Source organism: Rhinopithecus roxellana, chromosome 1 (genome assembly GCF_007565055.1).
Source record: "Rhinopithecus roxellana isolate Shanxi Qingling chromosome 1, ASM756505v1, whole genome shotgun sequence".
NCBI classification, from domain to species: Eukaryota; Metazoa; Chordata; class Mammalia; order Primates; family Cercopithecidae; genus Rhinopithecus; species Rhinopithecus roxellana.
Window position 1 is genome coordinate 115,104,242 of NC_044549.1, and position 23,037 is coordinate 115,127,278.

Genomic DNA, 23,037 nt, shown 5'->3' on the forward strand with positions numbered 1-23,037 from the left:
TCTGCCTCCCGGGTTCAAGCGATTCTCCTGCTTCAGCCTCCCAAGTAGCTGAGATTACAGGTGCCTGCCACCATGCCTGGTTAATTTTTGTATTTTTAGTAGAGATGGGGTTTCACCATGTTGGCCAAACTGGTCTTGAACTCCTTACCTTGGATGATCTGCCCACCTCGGCCTCCCAAAGTGCTGGGATTACAGGCATGAGCCACTGCGCCCAGCCTCCAGTTCCTTTTTTTTTTTTTTAACTGAAATTCAGCAACTAACAACCTCGTTCTTCAGTAAAAGTAGACATACCATAAATAACCTGCTTTTTCCCTGATTTATTAAAATAAAAATTCATTTAAAAACAAATAAAATAGCACCATGTCTTATATGTAACATAAGTTGAATTCAAATTATTTGCCATTGTCATATCTGTAAAAATATCCAGTCCCATAAATAAAATTTCTTTTATAATGCAAACTTAAGTAGTTTTTCAATAATGCTTGTTTGTCTTAACTGCCAAATATGGGGGACGGAGGGGGCAGGGGGAAGGGCTCATTTCACTAGTATCTTTAAAAACACATAGTATATAAAATGGAATGCCTGTGATTTCATTCCAATGCACTTGTAGTAATTGTCTTTTAAAACCCAAATAACATCTGCATTTCTTTTACCTTTTTACAGAAGTATTGTTTTAAACCCAGCCTATTTCCGGAATCATCTTCGTCAAGCGACAGTGTTTAGATGTCTGGAGAGATATTCAGAGGCTGCTCGGTATGTTTGTTTTAACTTTTGTGAGGATTGATTTCAAGTTAAATTAATTTTATTCTCAAATTCTGGTAATAGTATAACAGAACTCTCCATTTCTCTCATGGAATATGATTTTATCCAAATTATTGTCTATCAATGTCAAACCAGCAATTATTGACTATCTTTCTCTTTAATTAAAGCTATTCCATGTTCATAGCTCTTAAAATTCAAACTTCCCAGCCATGAGGTCACTGACAATGATGGAAAAACTTGCACAAAGTAATAGAAATGCACTTGACCTCTTGCTCTCATGTATGTTCTGGTCTAGATTGTAATAATACATTTCTATAACTATCTCTTGAGCACTGGAGAGGAAATCCAATCATGAGAAAGGATCCCAGAAACCCATTTCTGCAGAAGAAGGCATCAGTTAAATAACACCAAGGTTGCTAGAGATGTCCTAAAGTATTTTTTTCTTGGACCCCAGTGTATTTTTTTAAAAAGCTAGTGAAGCTTCCCCTAATATTTGCATCCCAGAACTTAGACTGTGGCAAATAATTATAAGAGTTGCGCAACAGCCTCAATGCTACACTCAGAATTCCTTATCGCCTGTGACAACCCAGACTTTTTTCCTTCCTGGATTAGCTCACAAGACTCCTCTTCCTTTCCATGAGCTCTCTCAAATAATTTTCCTTATTTCCTAATGTAGAGGTGCCTGCTATTTCTTCCTCATCCACTTTACTACCCCAGGAATCTAGCAGGAAAATGTGGTTGGTTTCTAGATTTACTCCAAGCACAAATTCTAAGGATAAATCTGCAGGAATCGAGATGCAGTGCCTAGGTTGCCAGTGACTACTGTCTAGAACGTTTGTAAATAATAATATCTTTGACATTGGAAGCAAGAGTTTGAGTGTATAATAAAATGGCTTCATAAAATTGACACTGTGTCATGCCTGTAATCCCAGCACTTTGGGAGGCCAAGGCAGGTGGATCACCTGAGGTTGGGAGTTTGAGACCAGCCTGACCAACATGGAGAAGCCCTGTCTCTACTAAAAATACAAAAAATAAGCCTGACGTGGGATTACATGCCTGTAATCCCAGCTACTCGGGAGGCTGAGGTAGGACAATCTCTTGAACCCGGGAGGTGGAGGTTGCAGTGAGCTGAGAGTGGGCCGTTGCACTCCAGCCTGGGCAACAAGAGTGAAACTCCATCTCAAAAAAAAAAAATTGACACTGTGAGGTTTACATGAATTCCATGTTTGTAAGATGTTCCCAGGAGTTGCCTAAACTCAATTAAATAGATATGGAAAGCAGAGTTCATCTCAACTGCTCTCACTTTGCAGTCAAACAACCAATATGCCACATCTTCTTACCTGTGTGAAGGCCCACTTTGAACAGTTTTTAAAAGGTCTTTATCACTTTCTTTTTTTGTGCATTTCCCCCTCTACTATTTCTCCAATGTGTTTTATCTAAGGTACTCACATATTACTTCTTCCTACTTTTTATTTACTCCACTGAAGTGCCTCAGTGGCTCACTTTTTGCCCACACACATTTTCTAGCTGTATGAATGAGAGAGAATCTAAGAGATGATAATAAGTGTCCTTCTGTTTCACATTTAAATAAACAGGTTTTAATAAAAGTCACTAGCTACAAATGAAGCTAATAAGTTCAGCATTAGCAGGTAACAGCCATCTGCAAAATAGGCTCCATTAACGGGTGGTTTATTAATACATCTTGAAGCCAATTGAAAGATCAATGGAAGGCTAGATACAATTTCAGAACTAGATTTCAACTAGTAAAACAGTGCTAGTGGTGTGCTTATACAGACTCTAAAGATCAAATTGTTAAATATTCAGGAATTTGGAACAAGCTAATTGCTAAACTGTAGGAGAAATTAGCAATGCTGGGAGAAGCTACACTACTGAAATTGCAAATGCTACAAATCCAGGTTTTTTTTTTTTTTTACTTTGGGAGGGCCAGGTTACCAGCATACCATTGGCTATAACATAATTGTATCAAGCCTGTTGGAGCCAAAGTAGTGACATAAATTCTTCATGGATCCCAAAACAAACAACAAGAACTTAAAAATTTGGAATTTGTCAATATTTGCCCTATGAAATTGGCACAGAATATTCCACTGCCTTTCTCATGTATACTGAATTAGGTATATCTGCAGTGAAATAGGCATATCTGCTTAATATCATTTGATGACTGACCTGATAATGCTTCTTGAGAAAATTCCTGATGATTCTTAGTTATGCTGGGGTGGAGTTTCTATAGAGAAGCAATACAATTACTGTCAGCTACAAGTATTTTTCATCTCGGTTTCTTTAGCAATTATAGCCTTCAATATACAGTATAAGGTCATTCCCCCAAAGAAAGGATGTTATGAACTGTGAACATAAATATCATAGTGTATCTTAGCAGCTAGATATCTAATGTAAATCAACATATATAAAGCAATATATACAGCTTTTTATTTTATTTTATTTTATTTTATTTTTTTGAGACAGTTCTGCTGCCCAGGCAGGAGTGTAGTGGCACAATCTCAACACTCACTGTAACATCCACCTCTCAAGTTCAAGCAATTCTCCTGCCTCAGCCTCCTGAGCAGCCGGGTCTATAGGCACACACCACCACACCCAGCTAATTTTCATATTTTCAGTTGAGATGGGGTTTCGTTTCACCGTGTTGGCCAGGCTGGTCTCAAACTCCTGACCTCAGGGGATCGTTCACATCAGCCTCACAAAGCAATGGGATTGCAGACATGCAACACTGCACCTGGCCTACAGCATTTATGTTTATCAATCAATCTATCAGGCCTCTTAGAAGGCCTCTATTCAGGCCTCTTACAAGTATTTTATGTTAAAATTCATTGGTAAAAACAACACATCAAGGTTATTTCCTGTAGGATGCTAAGCAGTCACGTTTCTCGCATTGAGAGGCACCTACCACATATGAAAAAAAAATGCCATTATTATGTGATTTAGGAGATCCTAAAACCGTAATTCAAAAAAAATGCATCAGCCCATATCTTATCCAAGATAAGGGTATATATAACCAGTCCCTGGAAATCAGAATGTCTTAGGTTTGCTGAGCCTAACCACCTTCACCCATGAAGGGATTTCTAGTAAATAGGCCAGAGTGATTCCCAGAACAGCCTCATTTAAAAAGCCCAAACTCTCAACAAGAGAGGCTGGAGAAAATGCTACTCCTTGTGGTTGGAGGGAAGATATCAGGTTTACAATGGACAGATTCTTTTATTTTACAGGTCAATATCCTTTCAGTAGCATTCTACCAGAAGAAAGTGTAAGAATACATAAATGATAGAAATTGAACAAAAATGGAGATATTTTATTACGGTTTAGGGTCCGCAGGGATGCTAGGCACTTTGCGGAGATGGCTGGCACTGCTTAAATTGATGAAATCACATTTTCAGACCACAAACTAAGTTAAGATAGCTCTAACCGCCATCCCCAAAAACAAGCCACCTTGTGAAGCCTTAGCTAAAATAGAAACTTGCAAAGCTTTTTAACATCTTTCTGTTTCAATGCATACAGAAAAATCTGTGTTGACATAGAATGAATGTCATCACTCAAATCTGCCTCTCCTCCCCCAACACTCATACTTACACACACACACACACACACACACACACACACACACACACACAGCCCATTTGGGACTACCTTCATGAGAAGAAAATATTCAAAGACATAAAATCAAAGAAAAGCCAAGACTGTTTTGTGAAGACAACTAATGACTTTTGACAATACAAATATTATGGTGCCTTTATCTCTTTGTGCTCAATGACTAGCACATGGTCTAAAATATGCCAAGCACCAGTTAGGGGGTTGTGAATTAAATCAGCAGGTTTTTGAGTCTGTGGTAATATGTGGTTGATAACCATTCAGCTATATCAATAAGATATTATATAAAATTCTTTTTTTTTCTTTTTTTTTTTTTTTTTGAGACGGAGTCTCGCTGTGTCTCCCAGACTGGAGTGCGGTGGCGTGATCTCGGCTCACTGCACCTCCACCTCCTGGGTTCACACCATTCTCCTGCCTCAGCCTCCTGAGTAGCTGGGACTACAGGCGCCCACCACCACGTCCGGCTAATTTTTTGTATTTTTAGTAGAGACGGGGTTTCACCGTGTTAGCCAGGATGGTCTTGATCTCCTGTCCTCGTGATCCACCCGCCTCAGCCTCCCAAAGTGCTGGGATTACAGGCGTGAGCCACCACGTCCGGCCATAAAATTCTTTGTAAAACCCTGATTGAAAGATAAATATGAGAAGTGTGCTCATAGTAGTGAAGATTATGGGATAGCATGATGACTTCTAAACTGAAAATACATAGGCAAAAACCATATAACATTGCACAGGGTCTTTATTTAAAACCACATTGTGTAAGAAGCAGCATACAGAAGGTAAAACTAAAGAAAAGATGCAACAAAGTATTTTTAATGCATCATTGATAATGAATTTTCTGCCGGGCGCAGTGGCTTAAGCCTGTAATCCCAGCACTTTGGGAGGCCGAGGTGGGCGATCACCTGAGGCCATGAGTTTGAGAGCAGCCTGGCCAACATGGTGAAACCCAATCTCTACTAAAAATAAAAATACGAAAATTAGCCGGGCATGCTGGCAGGCACCTGTAATCCCAGCTACTCAGGAGGCTGAAGCTGGAGAATCGCTTGAACTCAGGAGGCAAAGGTTGCAGTGAGTGGAGATCACACAATTGCACTGCAGCCTGGATAACAAGAGCAAAACTCTGTCTCAAAAAAAAAAAGAAAAGAGAGAAACAAATTTTCTGTGTGTTTCTACATGCATGGGCTAGATAAGGGATACGAAAACAGGAATGACACATTCAAATGCTTATAAAGCCCAGGTAGATGATGTGTGTATCAGACCAATTGAAAGATAAAGTATGTTCTATGAACTACAGTGAACTAGAGACCACTCACTAAAGTGACCAAAAAATTAATCTTTCAAACTAGATACCTATGATAGTCAAAGTGGACACTATTAAGGATTCCACCAGGGAAACAGGTATAAACCAGGACTTTCACAAGCACACCGGCCGTATCATCACCCTACCACTGGCCCTTCCAAAGAGAGTGGCCATCACTCAAGTCCAACCAATGTTGCTCTATGGGAATGTAGGTTCAACTTTGCAGATTTTTTGAGTCTTCAAGAGATAATATTAATATAACTTCAGAGCATTCCAAGAAATTTATTTACTTTTTAAAATATTTTCAACTTTCATTTTAGATTCATGGGATACATGTACAGGTTTATTACACGGGTATATTGCATGACACTGAGGTTTGGGATACAAATGGCCCTGTTACCCAGTTAGTGAGGATAGTACCCAGTTGGTAGTTTTTCCACCCTTACTCCCCTCCCTCTCTCCCCACTTTAGCAGTACCCAATGTTTATTGTTTCCATCTTTATGTTCATAAGTACCCAAAGTTTAGCTCCTACTTATAAGTGAGAACATGCAGTATTTGGTTTTCTATTCCTGTGTTAATTTACACTTAGGATAATGGCCTCCAGCAGCATCCATGTTGCTGCAAAGAACATGGTTTCATTCTTTCTATGGCTGGGTAATAGTCCATGATGTATATGTACCACATGTTCTTTATGCAATCCACTGGTATTGAACACCAAGGTTAAGTCCATGTCTTTACTATTGTGGATAGTGCTATAATGAACCTACAAGTGTATGTGTCTTTTTGGTAGAATGGTTTGTTTTCCTTTGGGTATACACTGAGAAATGGGATTGCTGAGTTGAATAGTGGCTCTGTTTTAAGTTCTTTTGAGGCAGGAAATTAAACAAAAAAAAATTAAAAAGAAAGAGAAATGAGCTTTCCTGTATTAGGCTGACTTGTCCCAGAGGCAGCAACAGGCACAGCCCAGACCCAGGAAAAGTCTTGGTAATACTATCTAATGTGCTCTGGAGACTCTCCTGGCACTCCTTCAACATAGGGAGAAGAAAAACAAACTTTCCTTTGTTTTATGGAATGAGTTTATAGATTCCTGTTCTCTGTAACTAGTGACTTCAAGTATTCTGTTTTATTTAAGCAGTAGAATGAAGCTCATGAGCCTCTGAGCAGGCCTGAGTTACAGCTACCTGAGTGCCATAGTGAAGGTTATGGGATAAGCCTGTGCCTAGGCAAACCTAGATAATGGACATCTGGGTTGCATAGCAACAGACATGTGCAATCTCAAGTTATGAACCTGTTACAATTTGATTAACTGTCTTTGTCCTGCCTCTGTATCCCTGCTTTCAGGCCACTTTAAGCTTGCTTCAAGCTAGCCCACCCCCTTTTGTGAAGTGTGTATAAAAGTCAAGTGCTGGCTTTGTTCCGGGCCCAGTCTTTGGACATTAAGTCTGCTGGGTCTGAGTGCACTCAGTAATAAAGATACCCTCCTGTATACATTCCAAGGTCTCTCTCTGGTCCTCCTGATTCCACAACACTTTGAGAACTCTCCAAACCGCTTTCAACAATTGCTGAACTAATTTACATTCCCACCAAGAGTGTATAAATATTCTCTTTTCTCCACAGCCTCACTAGCATCTATTATTTTTTGACTTTTTAGTAACAACTATTCCAACTGATGTGAAATGGCATCTCATTGTGGTTGTGATTTGCATCTCTCTGATTATTAGCTATGTTGAGCTTTTCTTTAAATATTTGTTAGCCATTTGTATGTCTTCCTTTGAGAAGTGTCTGTTCATGTTCCTTACCTAATTTTTAATCGGGTTTTTTTGTTGTTGTTTGCTTGCTCTTTGCTTAAGTTCCTTAGAGATTCTGGATATTAGACCTTGTCAGATGCTTAATTGGCAAATGTTTGCTCCTATTTTGTAGGTTACCTGTTTACACTGTTGATGGTTTCTTTTGCTGTGCAGAAGCTCTTTAGTTTAATTAGGCCCTACCTGTCAATTATTATATTTTGAGGACACTGCCAGAAGCTCTTTGCCAAGGCCAATGTCTAGAATTGTAGGTATATCCTAGGTTTTCCTCCAAGATTTTTGTAGCTTGAGGTTTTATATTTAAATCTTTAATCCATCTTGAGTTAACTTGTGTGTATGGTAAAAGGTAGTGGTCCAGTTTCATTCCTCTGCATATGGCTAGCCAGCTGTCCTAGCATCATTTACTGAATATGAAGTCCTTTCCCCATTCCTTATTTTTGTTACCTTTGTCAAAGATCAGATGGTGTTAGGGGTGCAGCTTTATTTCTGGATTCTCTATTCTGTTCTGTAGGTCTCTGTGTGTGTTTTTGTACCAGTACTATGCTGTTTTGGTTACTGTGGCCTCATGGTATAGTCTGAAGTCAGGTAATGTGATGCTTCCAGCTTTGTTCTTTTTGCTTAGGATTACTTTGAGCTATTTGGGCTCTTTCTTGTTTTCATATGAATTTTAGATTTTTTTTTCCAATGCTTTAAAAACTGGCATTGGTAGTTTGATAGGAATAGTGTTGAATCTGTAGATTGCTTTGGGCAGTATGGCCATTTTAATGATATTTATTCTGCAAATCCATTAGCCTGGCATGCGTTTCCATTTATTTGTGTCATCTATGATTTATCTCAGTAGTGTTTTATAGTTCTCCTTTCCTCTCCTTAGCTAGCTGTGTTCCTAGGTATTTCATTTTTGTATGTGTGGCTATTGTAAAAGAGACTGCATTCTTGATTTGACTCTCAGCTTAAACATTATTGGTCTATAAAAATGCCAGGCATGGTGGCTCATGTCTGTACTCCCAGAATTTTTAGAGGCCAAAATGGAAGGATCACTCAAGGCCAGGAGTTGGAGACTCGCCTGGGCAACACAGCAAGACTCTGTTTCTAAAGAAAAAACAAACTTTTTTTTTTTTTCAATTAGCTGGGCATGGTGGCATACACGTGTAGTACTAGCTACTCAGTAGACTGAGACAGGAAGATAGCTTAAGCCCAGGAGTTCAAGGCTGGAGTGAACTATGATCATGCCACTGCACTCCATCCTAGAGTTCAGACTCTGTCTCCAAGTGAGACTCTGTCTCTAAAAACATCAATAAATAAATAAAAAGGAAAAACAATGCTACTGATTTTTGTACACTTCCTTTGTATTCTGAAACTTTACTGAAGTCATTTATCAGTTCTAGGGGCCTTTTGGCAGCCTTCTAGCATCGAGTCATATTGTCTGTGAAAAGAGATCATCTGACTTCTTTGTTTCCTATTTGTATGCTTTTTCTTTCTTTCTCTTGCCTAAGTTTGCCGGCTAGGACTTGCAATACGATGTTGAATAGGAGCGGGCATACTTGTTTCTTCCTTTTCCTAAGGAGAATGCTTCCAGTTTTTGCCCATTTAGTAGGTTGCTGGCTGGTCTACGGCCATACCACCTGAATGCACCCAACCTCATAAGTATGATGCTGGCTTTAGGTTTGTCATGTCTGGCTTTTATTATTTTGATGTATGTTTCTTCAATGCCTAGTTTGTTGAGGGTTTTTGCCATGAGGGGAATGTTGGATTTTGTTGGAAGCTTTTTCTGTGTCTATTTAGATGATCATATGGTTTTTGTTTTTAATTCTGCTTATGTGATGAATCACATTTATTGATTTATGTATGTTGAATCAACCTTGCATCCCAGGAATGAAGCTTACTTTATCATGGTGAATTAACTTTTTGATGTGCTGCTGGATTCAGTTTGCTAGTATTTCGCTGATTTTGTGTCTGTACTTTTATTTTTTTGTTGTGTCTTTGCCAGATGTTGGTTTCAGGGTGATGCTGGTTTTGTAGAATAACTTAGAAGTCCCTCCTCCTTGATTTTTTTGGAATAGTTTTAGTAATATTGGTACCAGCTCTTCTTTGTATGTTTGGTAGAATTTGGGTGTGAATCCATTTGGTCCAGGTATTTTTTTGGTTGGTAGGTTTTTTATTACTGATTCAACTTTGGAACTCGATATTGGTCTGTCTAGGGGAGTCTGGTTTTGAGGATTCAGGTGCTGGCTGTAATGGGGAGGGGCAGCCTTGTCTTCAGGTCACTGACTGAACTCTCAGGTGAATGCAAGCAGAGTTGCTTAGGTGATAGGAGCCCAACAGAGATCACAGGCCTGTGGGGTAAGATTTTCAGAAGTACTTTGGGCCACCATTGAAATGCCCAGGCCCGCGCTGGGTGGGTGCACTGGAAGCCAGAAGACCCTAAGCCCCGTTGGGGAAGGGACAGGGAGTCAAGCGAAAAGCAGTCCGGCTGTCTCTCTGCAGGGCAGTTGCGGCATGCTAGAGGCAGGAAAGCACTCAGGCTTTCTGTTCCCTCTCCAGCCTGGGGGCAGCAGGGGTAAGGACCACGGCAGCAGCAATGGCAGAGGGCCTGTCAGTTACCTCTGGGAGCCCCACCACAAAAAAATAAAAAACACACACACACAAGCCGAAACGTGCCAGAGTGGTCAGGCCGGGTGGGGCGGCTATGCTGGGAGCCCAAATCAGTGGGCTTTGTAACAGAGAGCAATGTAGGGCAGGGACGCTCAGGGAAAGCAGCCTGGCCTCCTCTCTGATGGAGTCATGTAAAAGAGCTCAGGCTCTTTGTTCCCTCCCATCCTGGCAGTAACAGAGGGGGGCACAATGGCATTGGCAATCACAGTAGGTCTGTCCCTTATGTCCCAGAGAAACTCAGAGCTGCAACCAACCAGAGTGCTCAGGTGAGGCAGGAGAACAGGGTCTGGATGCAGGGAAACCTACTGTGGACTCATGCTGAGTATCAGAGGCTACTCCCTTTTTAACCCCTCCTTTTCCTGCGTGGCAGTCGAAAAGTGAAAGTACCTCTGATTGGTCCCCAGCCACAACCAATCAGACTGGTCATGGGCCTACTCATCACTTGGAGTGGTCCCCTCCCACAACGAATCAGACTGGTCACGGAGCTTTATTTGCATATAGTAAACCAAAAGGAAACGTCTAGAGGGTATTTAAACCCCAGGAAATTCTGTAACTGAGGCGCTTGAATGCCGCTTATTCCAGCCGGTTCCTGCCCTGTGAAGTGTACTTTCGTTTACAATAAATCTCTGCTTTTGCTGCCTTGTTTTGTCCGTGCGTTTTGTCTAATTCTTTGTTCAAAACACCAAGAGCCTGGACAACTGCCTTTGACCAGTAACACGGGCAAGTGTGCACACTGGAGGCCCAAGCCACTGGGCCTTGCCTGGCGAGCAACAGCAGAGGTGGGGTCTGTAGTCTGCTCCTCGGCACTGCGGCTGCTGCATCTATCCTAAGGGCATGCTGAAGAGCCTAGACTCCCTCGTTGGTGGGGCTACTGTAGCTGGCTCTAGGGTGCTCAGGGATCCAAGACCCATTGGGCTTCACGTGGGCTTGAGTGGTGCCTCTGCACAGACTCCAGGCAGCTCTCTGCATCTGTCTGGAGACCCTGGGGAGTCAGAGGGGCTCTTCCATGGCCAGGACCGCAAAGGCCTGTGGTGGAATTGTGGATCCCCCAAGAGCTTTTATTCAATCACCCTTTCCCTCACGATACGACAATCCCTCTGGCTGTGCAGCAATCCCAGGTGGGTGGCTGTCCTGCTTTGCTCCTCTCTTTTGGGTCCTGTTGTGTATTGCTTCCTTGGTGAATTCCTTCCTGGAGGATGCACTTGAAGAGCTTAGTGTTTTCTCTCTACTGTTTTCTCTCCAGGAGTCGCAGGCTCTAGCTGCTTCTAGTCCGCCATCTTGAACCAGAATCCTTGATTTTTAAATATCGCCAGTTATTTCAGTTTTTTTTTAAGTGCAGAATCATCTTAAGAAAGCTGAAGTGGTCTTATTTATGAAATGGATGAGTTCACTAGAATCAATTTGCAGAATTCATGAATTTTGAAGTTTGCTAAGAACTTACTTTAAGAGACAGTCTTATTGAATATATTTAATTGATATAATACATTTTCCTATGTACACGTAGTAATTTTTTATTTTAGCAAAAATTGCTTTAAAAAGTTTAGCAATTTTTTTAATTTTAGAAAATTTTCAAAAGCTAAAGTCATGGAATGATTTATTCTCATTAACGTGTTCTTGTGTGTGTAGTTATGACTCTGTTGTTCTTTAATATATTTTATTACTAATATATTTTATTACTATTTTCTTCTTATGAATACAATTAAAATTTTAATTTGGAATTTTAAAAATTTATACAGATTTATTTTTAAAATTTTAAGTCGTTTTCTGTTGCTTTTAGGCCTTTTGGCTAAGATCAAAGGAAAAAAGTCATTTCCTGGTTTTAATATTTTATTATTTTTAGAATTTTCCCCAGTTTTTGCAGAGTGATCAAATGTACCTATTTTATGGAATAGATTTTAAACAATGAAGATCATTTTCTAGAATTCATATTAATCAGACAATTGTAACAGCTCTCTGCTTTATCTCCTGAAACTAAAGAAGCCAAAATAGGGAAAATCAACAGTGAGTGCGTAGCACAATCTGAGCTGCGAATCCCAGAGTGGAAGACTGAAGAACAGAGAGAAATGGAAAGCCCCAGATCTCTGGAGTCCTGGCTCCCTGCAAGTCCATCTAGTAGGACTGCTATAAATTTTCTAAAGAGTTAAAATAAACAAATTTTTGTAAATAAATGTGCTTATGAATTTGACAGATTGGTCATTCGGCAAACTTACCATCTGATAAATAACTAAGAGCCCATGGAAGGCTGAGGGCCACAGCATCGGATTTGCAACCTGGATTAAAGCTCTCTTCTAGTTGTAAATGAATCCTGGAGTTTAATCCCTCAACAGAATAAACATTCCATGTCTTTTGCTTTTGAAAATTTGAAAATTCACTGAAATCAAAAATATCACTAAGTATATTTTTAGCAAATTTTGCTAAAATAAAAAATTGCTAAATGTACATAAGAAAATGTATTCATATCAGTTGAATATATTCAATAAGATTATTTCTTAAAATATGTTTTTAGCAAACTTTTACCCTAAACATTGTAAAAGTTTAAGGGTAAAGGCTGAGCTTCCTTTCACCAGTAAGAGCAATCCTTCCCATGTCAAATTTTGTGCCAAATCATTTAGGGAAATATTTTAGTCCAAAGTCAGCTGTTTAAAAAAAAAAAAAAAAAAAGATGTATTTTACCACGTTCAATTCAATAGCTTTGGTGAATTCACTATTTGCAACAAATCTGGTCTGTTCTCCTTTTCATTTTGTAATACTCTTATTTAATATTATATAACATGTTTATTATGAGAAATAGATTAAATAGGCCAGGCGCAGTGGCTCAAGCCTGTAATCTCAGCACTTTGGGAGGCCGAGACGGGTGGATCACAAGGTCAGGAGATCGAGACCATCCTGGCTAACCCGGTGAAACCCCGTCTCTACTAAAAAATACAAAAAAAAAAAAAAAAAACTAGCCGGGCGAGGTGGCGGGCGCCTGTAGTCCCAGCTACTCGGGAGGCTGAGGCAGGAGAATGGCGTAAACCCAAGAAGCGGAACTTGCAGTGAGCTGAGATCCGGCCACTGCACTCCAGCCTGGGCGACAGAGGGAGACTCCGTTTCAAAAAAAAATAAAAAAGAGAAATGGATTAAATAATAATAATAGGTATTCTAAAATGTTCTTTAGCCTTTTTAAAATAATGCACTGACACTGGATTTCAAAGCTATTTTATATTACACATGCCTTTCAGGATTTAAGAAAAACAACAAATTGGTAAGATCCCACTAAGTTGTATCAGTTGCCTACTGCTACACTAAGAATTTTCTCAATCAGAGCTCATTCTCAGCTTCACCTCTCTCACTCTTGGCCTCTGACAGTGTCTTTTTGTTTACTCCTGTTTTACCATATCAGCTGCCTGCCACTCTTATCGTCCTCTGCATCTGTCCTTCTTCTTGTTTTTATACCTCTGTCCACTTCTTCAGAATTTTCCACTCCCTTCTCAGAATTTGCTCCACAGAGATTAGCATAATTCTCCTGTGTGAGCATAACCTGCCCTCTGGTTCACTAACAAGCCATTCTCAAAACATCTCATAAGCTCTTGGCCATCCTTAGTGATTGCTGTTGCTTTAACTGATCAGTGATTACAATTGCTTTTGTTTTATTTTGACACTCTGAGTTTCAGATATTTGAAAACTTCTCTCTCGATGAATGTACAGTAAAAACCTCAAAGACCATCAATTGCCTTAAAAATAGGCATTTCCTTTAGAAATGAATGATCTGCTAGCCTAAGATGTGACACATTAAAGTATCCATTTTTGAACAAGAATTAGTATAACATTTAGGGTCTGTGCTACAAATGATTATCAAGATATCATGTTCCATTTTTGCCAAGCAGCAGTATATTTTTTTCTTTTTATTTTTCTTGGCTTACTGAATTTAATCCTACTGGAAATAATGTATATATAAATCACAATCTGCCAAAAGAAAAGAGTGATCCAAAAATAAATTGAGGTGTTCAGAAATCTATTAACATAAAACAGTAGCATTGCTGTAGATAAGTAGTCACTCAGGAGAAGTACTGTACCAGCAAGCAGGGAGAAACTGTGTCAGCTTTTTTGGTGTCAGGGAACTCTATGATTTTAAATGAGATTATTATGTATCTCACGAGGGAAGAGAATATTCTGACAGGTAGACTCAAGACAAGTGGTTCTGAAGAGATGATGGTAGTGTTGAGAGTTTAACTTAATTCTTATTCACTTAGAAGTCTAAGATGCATTCATTCATCATGCAAGATTCTAAAAATACATCATGGATTTTTTTGGTTAAAATAAATTCTCATTTATGCCTACAAATAGATTAAATGAATTCTACAGGCTAATTTTTATTCTTAAACTGGCCATATGCAAGGGCTTTCTCTTTATTGGAGGCATTTCACCATTGTCAGGGCAGTTTAGTGTGTTCTAGCATTAATCTTTGTAAACATACATTTATGCACTGGAAGATAGACATGATAATTCCACCATTAAGTGGCTTTCCTGTTCCCTAAATATGATAAAGCTGTAGGAATGCTAAGCACTGTAAAAATGTTGTGTCTTGTTGTATGATATCTAAAACTGACATTAAAAAAGACAGATTTAGTCATTTGCCATAGCTTAGGTCAAATATCTGACTTTAAGACTACAGCTCATCCAATATTTCAGTAAGTAGTAGAAGTATTTTATTTGTAATTTCGAGAAAATAGATGAAGGTTAAAATATAGTGAAACTTCAAGTTGATAGTCATCTCTCCTGTTTTAAGGATTTAAAATTACAGAATTTTAAACATATAATCTTATAACAAAAATACTAATTTTAATGTTCCAGTGACAGCAGGCAGTTAAAGAAAAACAGGTGACCTTATGAAAAGATGGCCTTTTGAACATGTTCCAAATAACAAGTAAATAATGGCAAGGATACATATTTTTTCTGTAAAAACATAGAAAAACACTTTTTTTAAAGAGTCAGGCTGTTGATAAGGACATCTAGAAACCCATTAGTGAAAAACAAACATTGATTGACTTTGTTAATTTCTCCATCCTGCATTGATGTTAATCATGATAATTATTTTTGCCACTTTTTTCTTTCGAATGATATGCTATGAATTTGCATTATCTCTAAACATTTCTAAAATAATTTATCATGCAAAATTATTGGGTTGTGTGCACTTTCTGCAAATATTGGTCTAGAAAACTTGTGACAGAGTACAAAGAAAGATACTTTTTCTTTGCTTAGATCCAGCCTCGCATCTTAAAGAAAAGTCAGAGGTGAGGGCAACAAAAACTACAAAAGAGGGAACACAGAGAGGCCCCAAAATGTCAAGTTTTAAATGTGATTAAATAAAAATCTCTTTCGTCCCTTCTCCCTTCCAATCACATGTCCTCCTAATTCTACATTTTCTTTTTTTTTTTTTTGAGACGGACTCTTGCTCTGTCACCAGGCTGGAGTGCAGTAGTGCAATCTCAGCTCACTGCAACCTTCGCCTCCTGGGTTCAAGCAATTCCCCTGCCTCAGCCTCCCAAGTAGCTGGGACTACAGGTGTGTGCCACCACGCCTGGTTGAAGTTTTTGTGTGTTTTAGTAGAGACAGGGTTTCACCATGTTGGCCAGGATGGTCTCGATCTCCAGACCTCATGATCCGCCCGCCTTGGCCTCCCAAAGTGCTGGGAATACAGGCATGAGCCATTGCACCCAGCCTGATTCTACATTTTCTACAAAAATGTAATGTAAAGAACCAATTAAGCATAGAGATATTTAGCCAAAAGGAGTGGAGGTTTAAGTTGGAGAGTTCTGTGCTGTTTTCTAATACCTAAGTGTCGCCAAGTGAATTTGTTTAGTCTGCAAATGCTAAAATTATGACAAATAGATCTAAATCTCTAAGTTTTTAATCTGTAAATTAGAGATGATAATAGCATCTATGTCATGGAGGTTATTATGAGGATTAAATGAGACAATTATATAAAGCATTTAGCACAGTATTTGGCACATCATAAACTCTCAGTTTTGAAAATGAGATATTGTCATTGTCTTTGTTATTGTTAACAATTACAGCTTTTTGAAGACAGATGAAGCCACCTCAAAAAACAATGAGTTTCCCAACCTTGAAACCCAAATAAGTTGAGTAATCACTTAGCTGGGGTATTACTGCATAAGACTATTTATTAAATGATAACTTATTCCAAGTCCATGTTTTTGGAAGGAAAGCCCACTGCTAACATAGAAGATGAAGGGTCAAGACTCTGGCTGGTTTAAGGAGTGGAGAGGGGCAAGCAAGAGTCTGGCTGTTGTTGTTGCTGTTGCTGTTTTTTGTATATTGAGATAATACTATATCTAGAGATAATATATACTGCACTACAAAGTAAACATAAGGATTAAATGAAATAGTGAATATACAAGACTAAACTCACTGCCTGGAACATTGTAAGCCCTCAATTAATCATTGCTGCTGCTGCTGCTGTCATTGTTAATACAAGTTTTGAAGAATGATATTTAAAACCTTAATACATTCTCTCTGAATTAGTTCTATTGAGTGAAACACTGGTATAAACATTATGTTCCTGGACTGTCATCCCAATTTATGTCAATTTGAGCAGCCATCATCAATGACCCTTTGCTCTATGCCAAACTTTGTCAGATGCTTGGTGTGTATTATCTTTGTTTCTCATAACTCTGCAGAGAAGTTATGTTTTGCATTTGGTAGGTGAGCAAACTGAAGCCAGAGTTTAAATGACTTGTCAAAGATTACACTGCTGATAAGCAGCAAATCTGGAATTTGTGCATATGTCAAGACCCAAATTCCTGCATGAAAGGATGACAGGGGTATTGTCAGAATTATTTGTATTTTTCATTTCATCAAGTTTGAAATGGCATTGCCTCATTGTAGTTCTCATTTTCATTTTCTTGATTACTAATGAGCATATTAAGTATATTTACTGAGCATTTTTAGTACATTTATTAGACAATTGTGTTTCTTCTGTAAAGTACTCATTTGTATCTTTATTTTTGCTCACTTTTTATTGGATTGTTTGTCTTTCATCATCAAATATTAGACTTCTTTATATATTCTGAGTTCTAATAATTTTTGGTAATATGTGTTGTAGGTAATTTCTTCTGACTTAAGAAAAGATACCTTCATGGTGTCTTTTGATGAAAATAAGCTTAAAACCTTGGTTTTAGTGTATCAAATATAATCAGGTTTCTTTATGATTTGCAATGTTTGAATTTTAAAACATCTTCAATATCAAGCTCATTAACATAGTTTTCTATATCTATGAAAATTTTAAAGTTTTCCCTTTTCCTTTAAAGTTTCAACCCAATGGTAATTGATTTCTACATATGATGAGAGCTAGGAATCTGCTATCAAGTTTTCACCTCAGTGGATAACCAATTATTTTGACACCATTTTATCAAATCTTTTTGCTATTGATCTTCAATATCAGCTCTGTCCATGTCCATTTTCCTTCTATGAATATGTTTTTTGTCTGTATGCTACTCATTTATTTGTCTATTGCACCACCAAACCACACTATCCTATATAAGATAATTTTGTAACATGTCTTGTTATCTAGCAAAGCAAGTCTCTCCAAGTGATTCTTTTTTCAGGAATGCCATGTTTATTCTTTGCCTTTTGTTCTTTCATATACATTGTAAAAGAACTTGAATTCCAAATCAGAATAGTGTAGGTTCTGCTTAGGAATTCCCGAGGAAGACTTTCTTGCTTTTTCTGTTGCTACACTAAGATCCAAGACCAAGACTGGCATTAGTTCCACCATTTCACTCTGCAAATGTTTCTCCTAATTCTTTCACTGAGCATGTTGTTTCTTAAGGAAAATTTCATGTGGGTAATCATTTATTCAGTCTGCATTTTATTCAAACTCCAGTCGTTGTCTCTTTTTCCCCATGTGCATATCCTAATAAGACAGTTACCAGACTTCTAAGAATTAACAGATATTTTCAGAAAAAAACACCAGCTTCAGTGTGTGTTTACCAAAAACTCTCTTAATTATATAACCCTACCCTACATTTCAAAATGTCTATTAGATGCAAGGACCAAGCATAAAAAACTCCCAATGGCCAAAGCTGAAACAATTTAAAAATCAAAGTAAATATTGATAGTATCCAGTTATAACCTCTAGAATTAAATGAATGTCTTTGCATCCATACCGATATAAAAATAATTTGATAGATAAATATGTGGCAGATAAAAGCTCTTCTTTACAGAAGACTACCAACTAATAAATGTAGAAAGAATGAAAGAAAATCAATATGAGTAAATACCACAGTAATAATTATTGCAGGCAAAATTTACTAATGGTCTTCTGGTTTCCAGTTCAGTTTGTAGGGAGCTTAGAAGTCATTACTCCACACTAACAACAAGTAAAATGCTGAACAAACTGAAAAAATCAACATCTAGACTAATCTGATTTTTTTTAGATTAGTCAGAGAAGTGAGGTCACTGAGCAAACCACTGCCCCCAAAATTGGAGAGACAGACAAGTAGATACAAAGAATAATAGCTTACTGAAGGAGAAACCCTGAGTGGAAACCTCATCAGGAACCACTACCAGGTACAAAACCTGAAATGTAACTGATGAATTGCTGGAAGCTCAATGTGGACAATGCTGAGAGTTAAAAATTCATGGAGGACCAAATTCAAATGAGAGGTGACACTTAGGGTTTTACCTCTAAGAGCTATACCAGGTCCTTACAGTGAAGATCAGAATAAAAACCCCTCATACTTTTGGCAGGGGAAGGAGAAATGAAACCATTTTGCAATACACCAGAGCATTCTGTTCTTTAACAAGGCCTGCCCTCAGGAGAAACTAACCAGAGCCTAGCCTGCTGTGGTTTTATTAGAGCCTAATTTACCGAGAGAAGGGAAATATCCACCTCCAGCTCCCTCTAGCCATCCTATTGCACCTAAGAGTGAAAACAAAAAAAAACCAAAAAGAAAAGAAAAAAAAAAAACTGAGAAGCATTGGTCAAGCTCACAGTTCAAAGGCACAGGCTCACTAAAAGACTGAGATCTAATTATAGGACAATAGAACAATTCCCCTGCCTCCACACCTTACCACTACATTACTGGCAGTCTTTGTAGTCTTTGTACCGCAGTTCCTTTTACCCACTACATCAATAAAAACTTGCAAGGCACACTAAAAGGCTAAAAACACAGTTTGAAGAGAACAACTGAACAACCATCAGAGTCAGAATCAGATGTCGCAGGAATGTTGGAATTATCAGAACAGGAATTCTAAAAGAAACTGTGATTAATATGTTAGGGCTTTAATGGGAAAAGGAGACAACATGCAGAGACAGATGAATAATATACATAAAGAAATGAAAATTTTAAGAAAAAATCAAACAGAAATTCTAGAGATCAAAAACGCTGTAACAGAAATGAAGAGTGTTTCTGATGAGCTCATCAGTAAATTGACATGGCCAAAGAAAGAATCTCGGAGCTTGCGGATATGACAATAAAAACTTCCAAGCCTAAAAAGCAGATAGACGAAAACACTGGAAACACACACACACACACACACACACACACACAGAACAGAATATCCAAGAACTGTCAAAATATCCAAGAATGGACAAAAAAGATGTCACATATGTGTAAAGGGAATAACAAAAAGGAGAAAAAGAGAGAAAGGAGCAGAAGCAATATTTGAAGTGACTGAGAATTACCTTAAATTAGTGTCAGACACCAAACTACAGATTCAGGAAGCTCAGAGAACAGCAAGATAAATGCAAAACAAAAACAACACCTAAACATACCATATTTGAACTTCAGAAAATCAAAGATAAGGAAAAAATTGTGCAAGAAACCAAAGGAGAAATACACCTTAACTATAGAGGAGCAAAAATAAGAATTAAATTCAACTTCTCTGCAGAAACCATGCAAGCAAGAAGAGAGTAGAGTGAAATATTTGAAGTATTGAGAGAAAAAAAAACTATCTCAGTCTGTTTGGGTTACTGTAACAAAATACATTAGACTGGGTACTTTATAAACAACAGAAATTTATTTCACACAGTTCTGGAAGATGGGAAGTCCAAGATTAAGGTGCTGGCAAATTCGGTGTCTGGTGAAGACCTGTTCCTCATAGATGGCTCCTTCTGTGTCCTCACATGCTGGAAAGGGCAAAACAGAAATGAACTTCCTCCCTCAAGCCCTTTTATAAAAACATTATTCCCATTCTGGAGGGTGAAGCCCTCATGACTTAATCATTTCCCAAAAGGCCCACCTCTTATTAACTGTTACATTGATGACTAAGTTTCGACATGAACCCACTATTCTAGTTGCAGATTACAACACCCGTCTATCAGAAATTGACAGATCCAGGAGGCAGAAAATCAGTAACAATATAGTTAAACTCAACATCAACAGCAACATCAAAAATTGGAGCAGAAATCAAGAAAACTAGATATAAGATATGAATAGAGAAAATCAATAAAATCAAAAACTAGTGCTTTGAGAAGATTAATAAAATTGATGTTTCTAGCCAGGCTAGTGCTTTGAAAAGATTAATAAAACTGATGTTTCTAGCCAGGGTAGGAAAAACAAAGATTCTTATTACTAATATCAGAAAAGAAATAGGGGGCCAGGCACAGTGGCTCACACCTGTAATCCCAGCACTTTTCGAGGCCTAGGCGGGCGGATCAACTGAGGTCGGGAGTTCAAGAGCAGCCTGGCCAACATGGTGAAACCTCATCTCTACTAAAAACACAAAAAGTAGCCAGGCATGCTGGTGCACATCTGTAATCCCAGCTACTCAGGAGGCTGAGGCAGGAGAATCACTTGAACCAGGGAGGTAGAGGTTACAGTGAGCCAAGATGGTGCCACTGCACTCTAGCCTTGATGACAGAGTGAGACTCTGTCTCAGAAAGAAAAAAAAGAAAGAAAGAAATGAAATAGGGGCTATCACTACAGGTCACATGGACATTAAAAGTATAATCAAGTAACATTATTAACTTATCTATGCCCACAAATTTGATAACTGAAATGAAATGAATCTACTCCTGAAAGACACAATCTGCCAAAATTCACACAAGAAGAAATAGACAATCTGAATAGGCCTATATGTACTAAAGAAACAAAATAAATAATTAATTAATAACTTTCCTAAACAGAAAGCATCCAGCCAAAATGGGTTCACTGGTTAATTCTAACAAACACATAAGGAAGAAATTATACAAATTTTCCACAATTTCTTTCAGAAGATCGAAGCGGAAGAAATACTTCCAAACTCATTCTATGAGGCTGTCATCATCCTAATACCAAAACCAGACAAAGACATTACAAGAAAAAAAAAAAATACTGCAGACCAGTACCTCTCATGAACAAAAATCCTTCCTAAAATATTAGCATACTGAATCCAATAATATGTAAAAAGAATCATACTCCTTTATCAAGTGGAATTTATTCCAGGTATGCAAACATAATTCAACATTTGAAAATAAATTGATGTAATTCATCGTATCAACAGGCTAAAGAAGAAAAGTTGCATAATCATATCAACAGATTCAGAGAAAGCATTTGACCAAACCCAACAAATATTCGTGACACAAATTCTCAGCAAACTAAGAATAGGAAGGAACTTCCCAAACTTATTTTTTTAAAAAAAAGTCTACAGAATACCTACAGCTAACATTGCACTTAATGGTGAGAAACTTGAAACTTTCTTACTAAGCTCTGGAGCAAAATAAGACTATTACCTCTCACCGTTGCTTTTCAATAAGCAACTGGAAGTCTTAGCTAATACAATAAGACAAGAAATGGAAATAAAAGGCATAAATATTTGTAAGAAAGAAATAAAATTGTCTTTGTCTGCAGATGGCATGATTATCCATGAAGAAAATCTAAAATAATCAGCAAGAAAACTCCTGAAACTCATAAATGATTGTACCATGATTGCAGGATACACCAATGATACAGAAAATCAATCATTTTCCTGTAACCAGCAATAACCAAGAGGAATTTGAAGTTAAAAATCATTACATTAATGTTATCATGTACATTAGTGCCAAAACAAATAAAATACTTAGATGTAAATCTAACAAAAGTATGTATAAGATCTATACGAGAAAAACTACAAAACTCTGTGGAAAGAAATCAAAGAACTGAATAAATGAGTGGTACTCCATGTTCATGAATAAGAAGACTCAAAACTGTCGGGATGTCAGTTATTCCAAACTTGATCCATAGATTCAACACAATTCCAATCAAAATTTCAGTGTTATTTCATTTATATAAACAAATTGACCCTAAAATGCATATACAGAGGTAGAAGACCCAGAATAGTCAACTCAGTATTGAAGGGGAAGAACAAAGTCAGAGAACCGACACTATCTTACTTCAAGAATTACTATAAAGCTACAGTAATCAAGATAATTTGGTATTGATGAAAGAACAAATAGATTAATACAACAGAATAGAAACTCCAGATATATGATCCACATAGTCAACTGATCCTTAATCCAAGAGAGCCAAAGCAATATAATGGAGCAAAGATAGTCATCTCAACAAATGGGGCTGAAACCACTGGACATGCAGATGCAAAAATAACGAATCCAGACACAGATCTACATCCTTTACAAAAAATTATCTCAAAATGGATCATAGATCTAAATGTAAAATTCAAAACTATAAAGCTCCTAGAAGATAACATAGGACAAAATCTTGGGTCTAATAATGACTTTTTAGATACAACACTGAAGGCACAATCCATGAAAGAAATAATTGATAAGCTGGAATTCATTAAAATTAAAATTTTCTGCTCTGCAAAATACACTGTCAAGAGAACAAAAAAAGAAGACAGACTAGGAGAAAATGTCAGCAAGAGGCATATATGATAAAGAACTGTTATCCAAAATATACAAAGAACTCTTAAAACTCAACAGT

The 23,037-nt window shown here is 37.8% G+C and overlaps 1 protein-coding gene across 1 annotated transcript in view; it reads left to right on the forward strand.

Moving 5' to 3' along the window:
• Positions 1 to 23,037, forward strand: part of SPATA16 (spermatogenesis associated 16) — a 266,735-nt gene that overhangs the window by 132,993 nt on the left and 110,705 nt on the right. Inside the window, exon 4 of the mRNA XM_010383875.1 lies at positions 664 to 753. Within this exon, the coding sequence (XP_010382177.1) occupies positions 664 to 753 (90 nt within the window). The remainder of the gene's footprint in view (positions 1 to 663; positions 754 to 23,037) is intronic.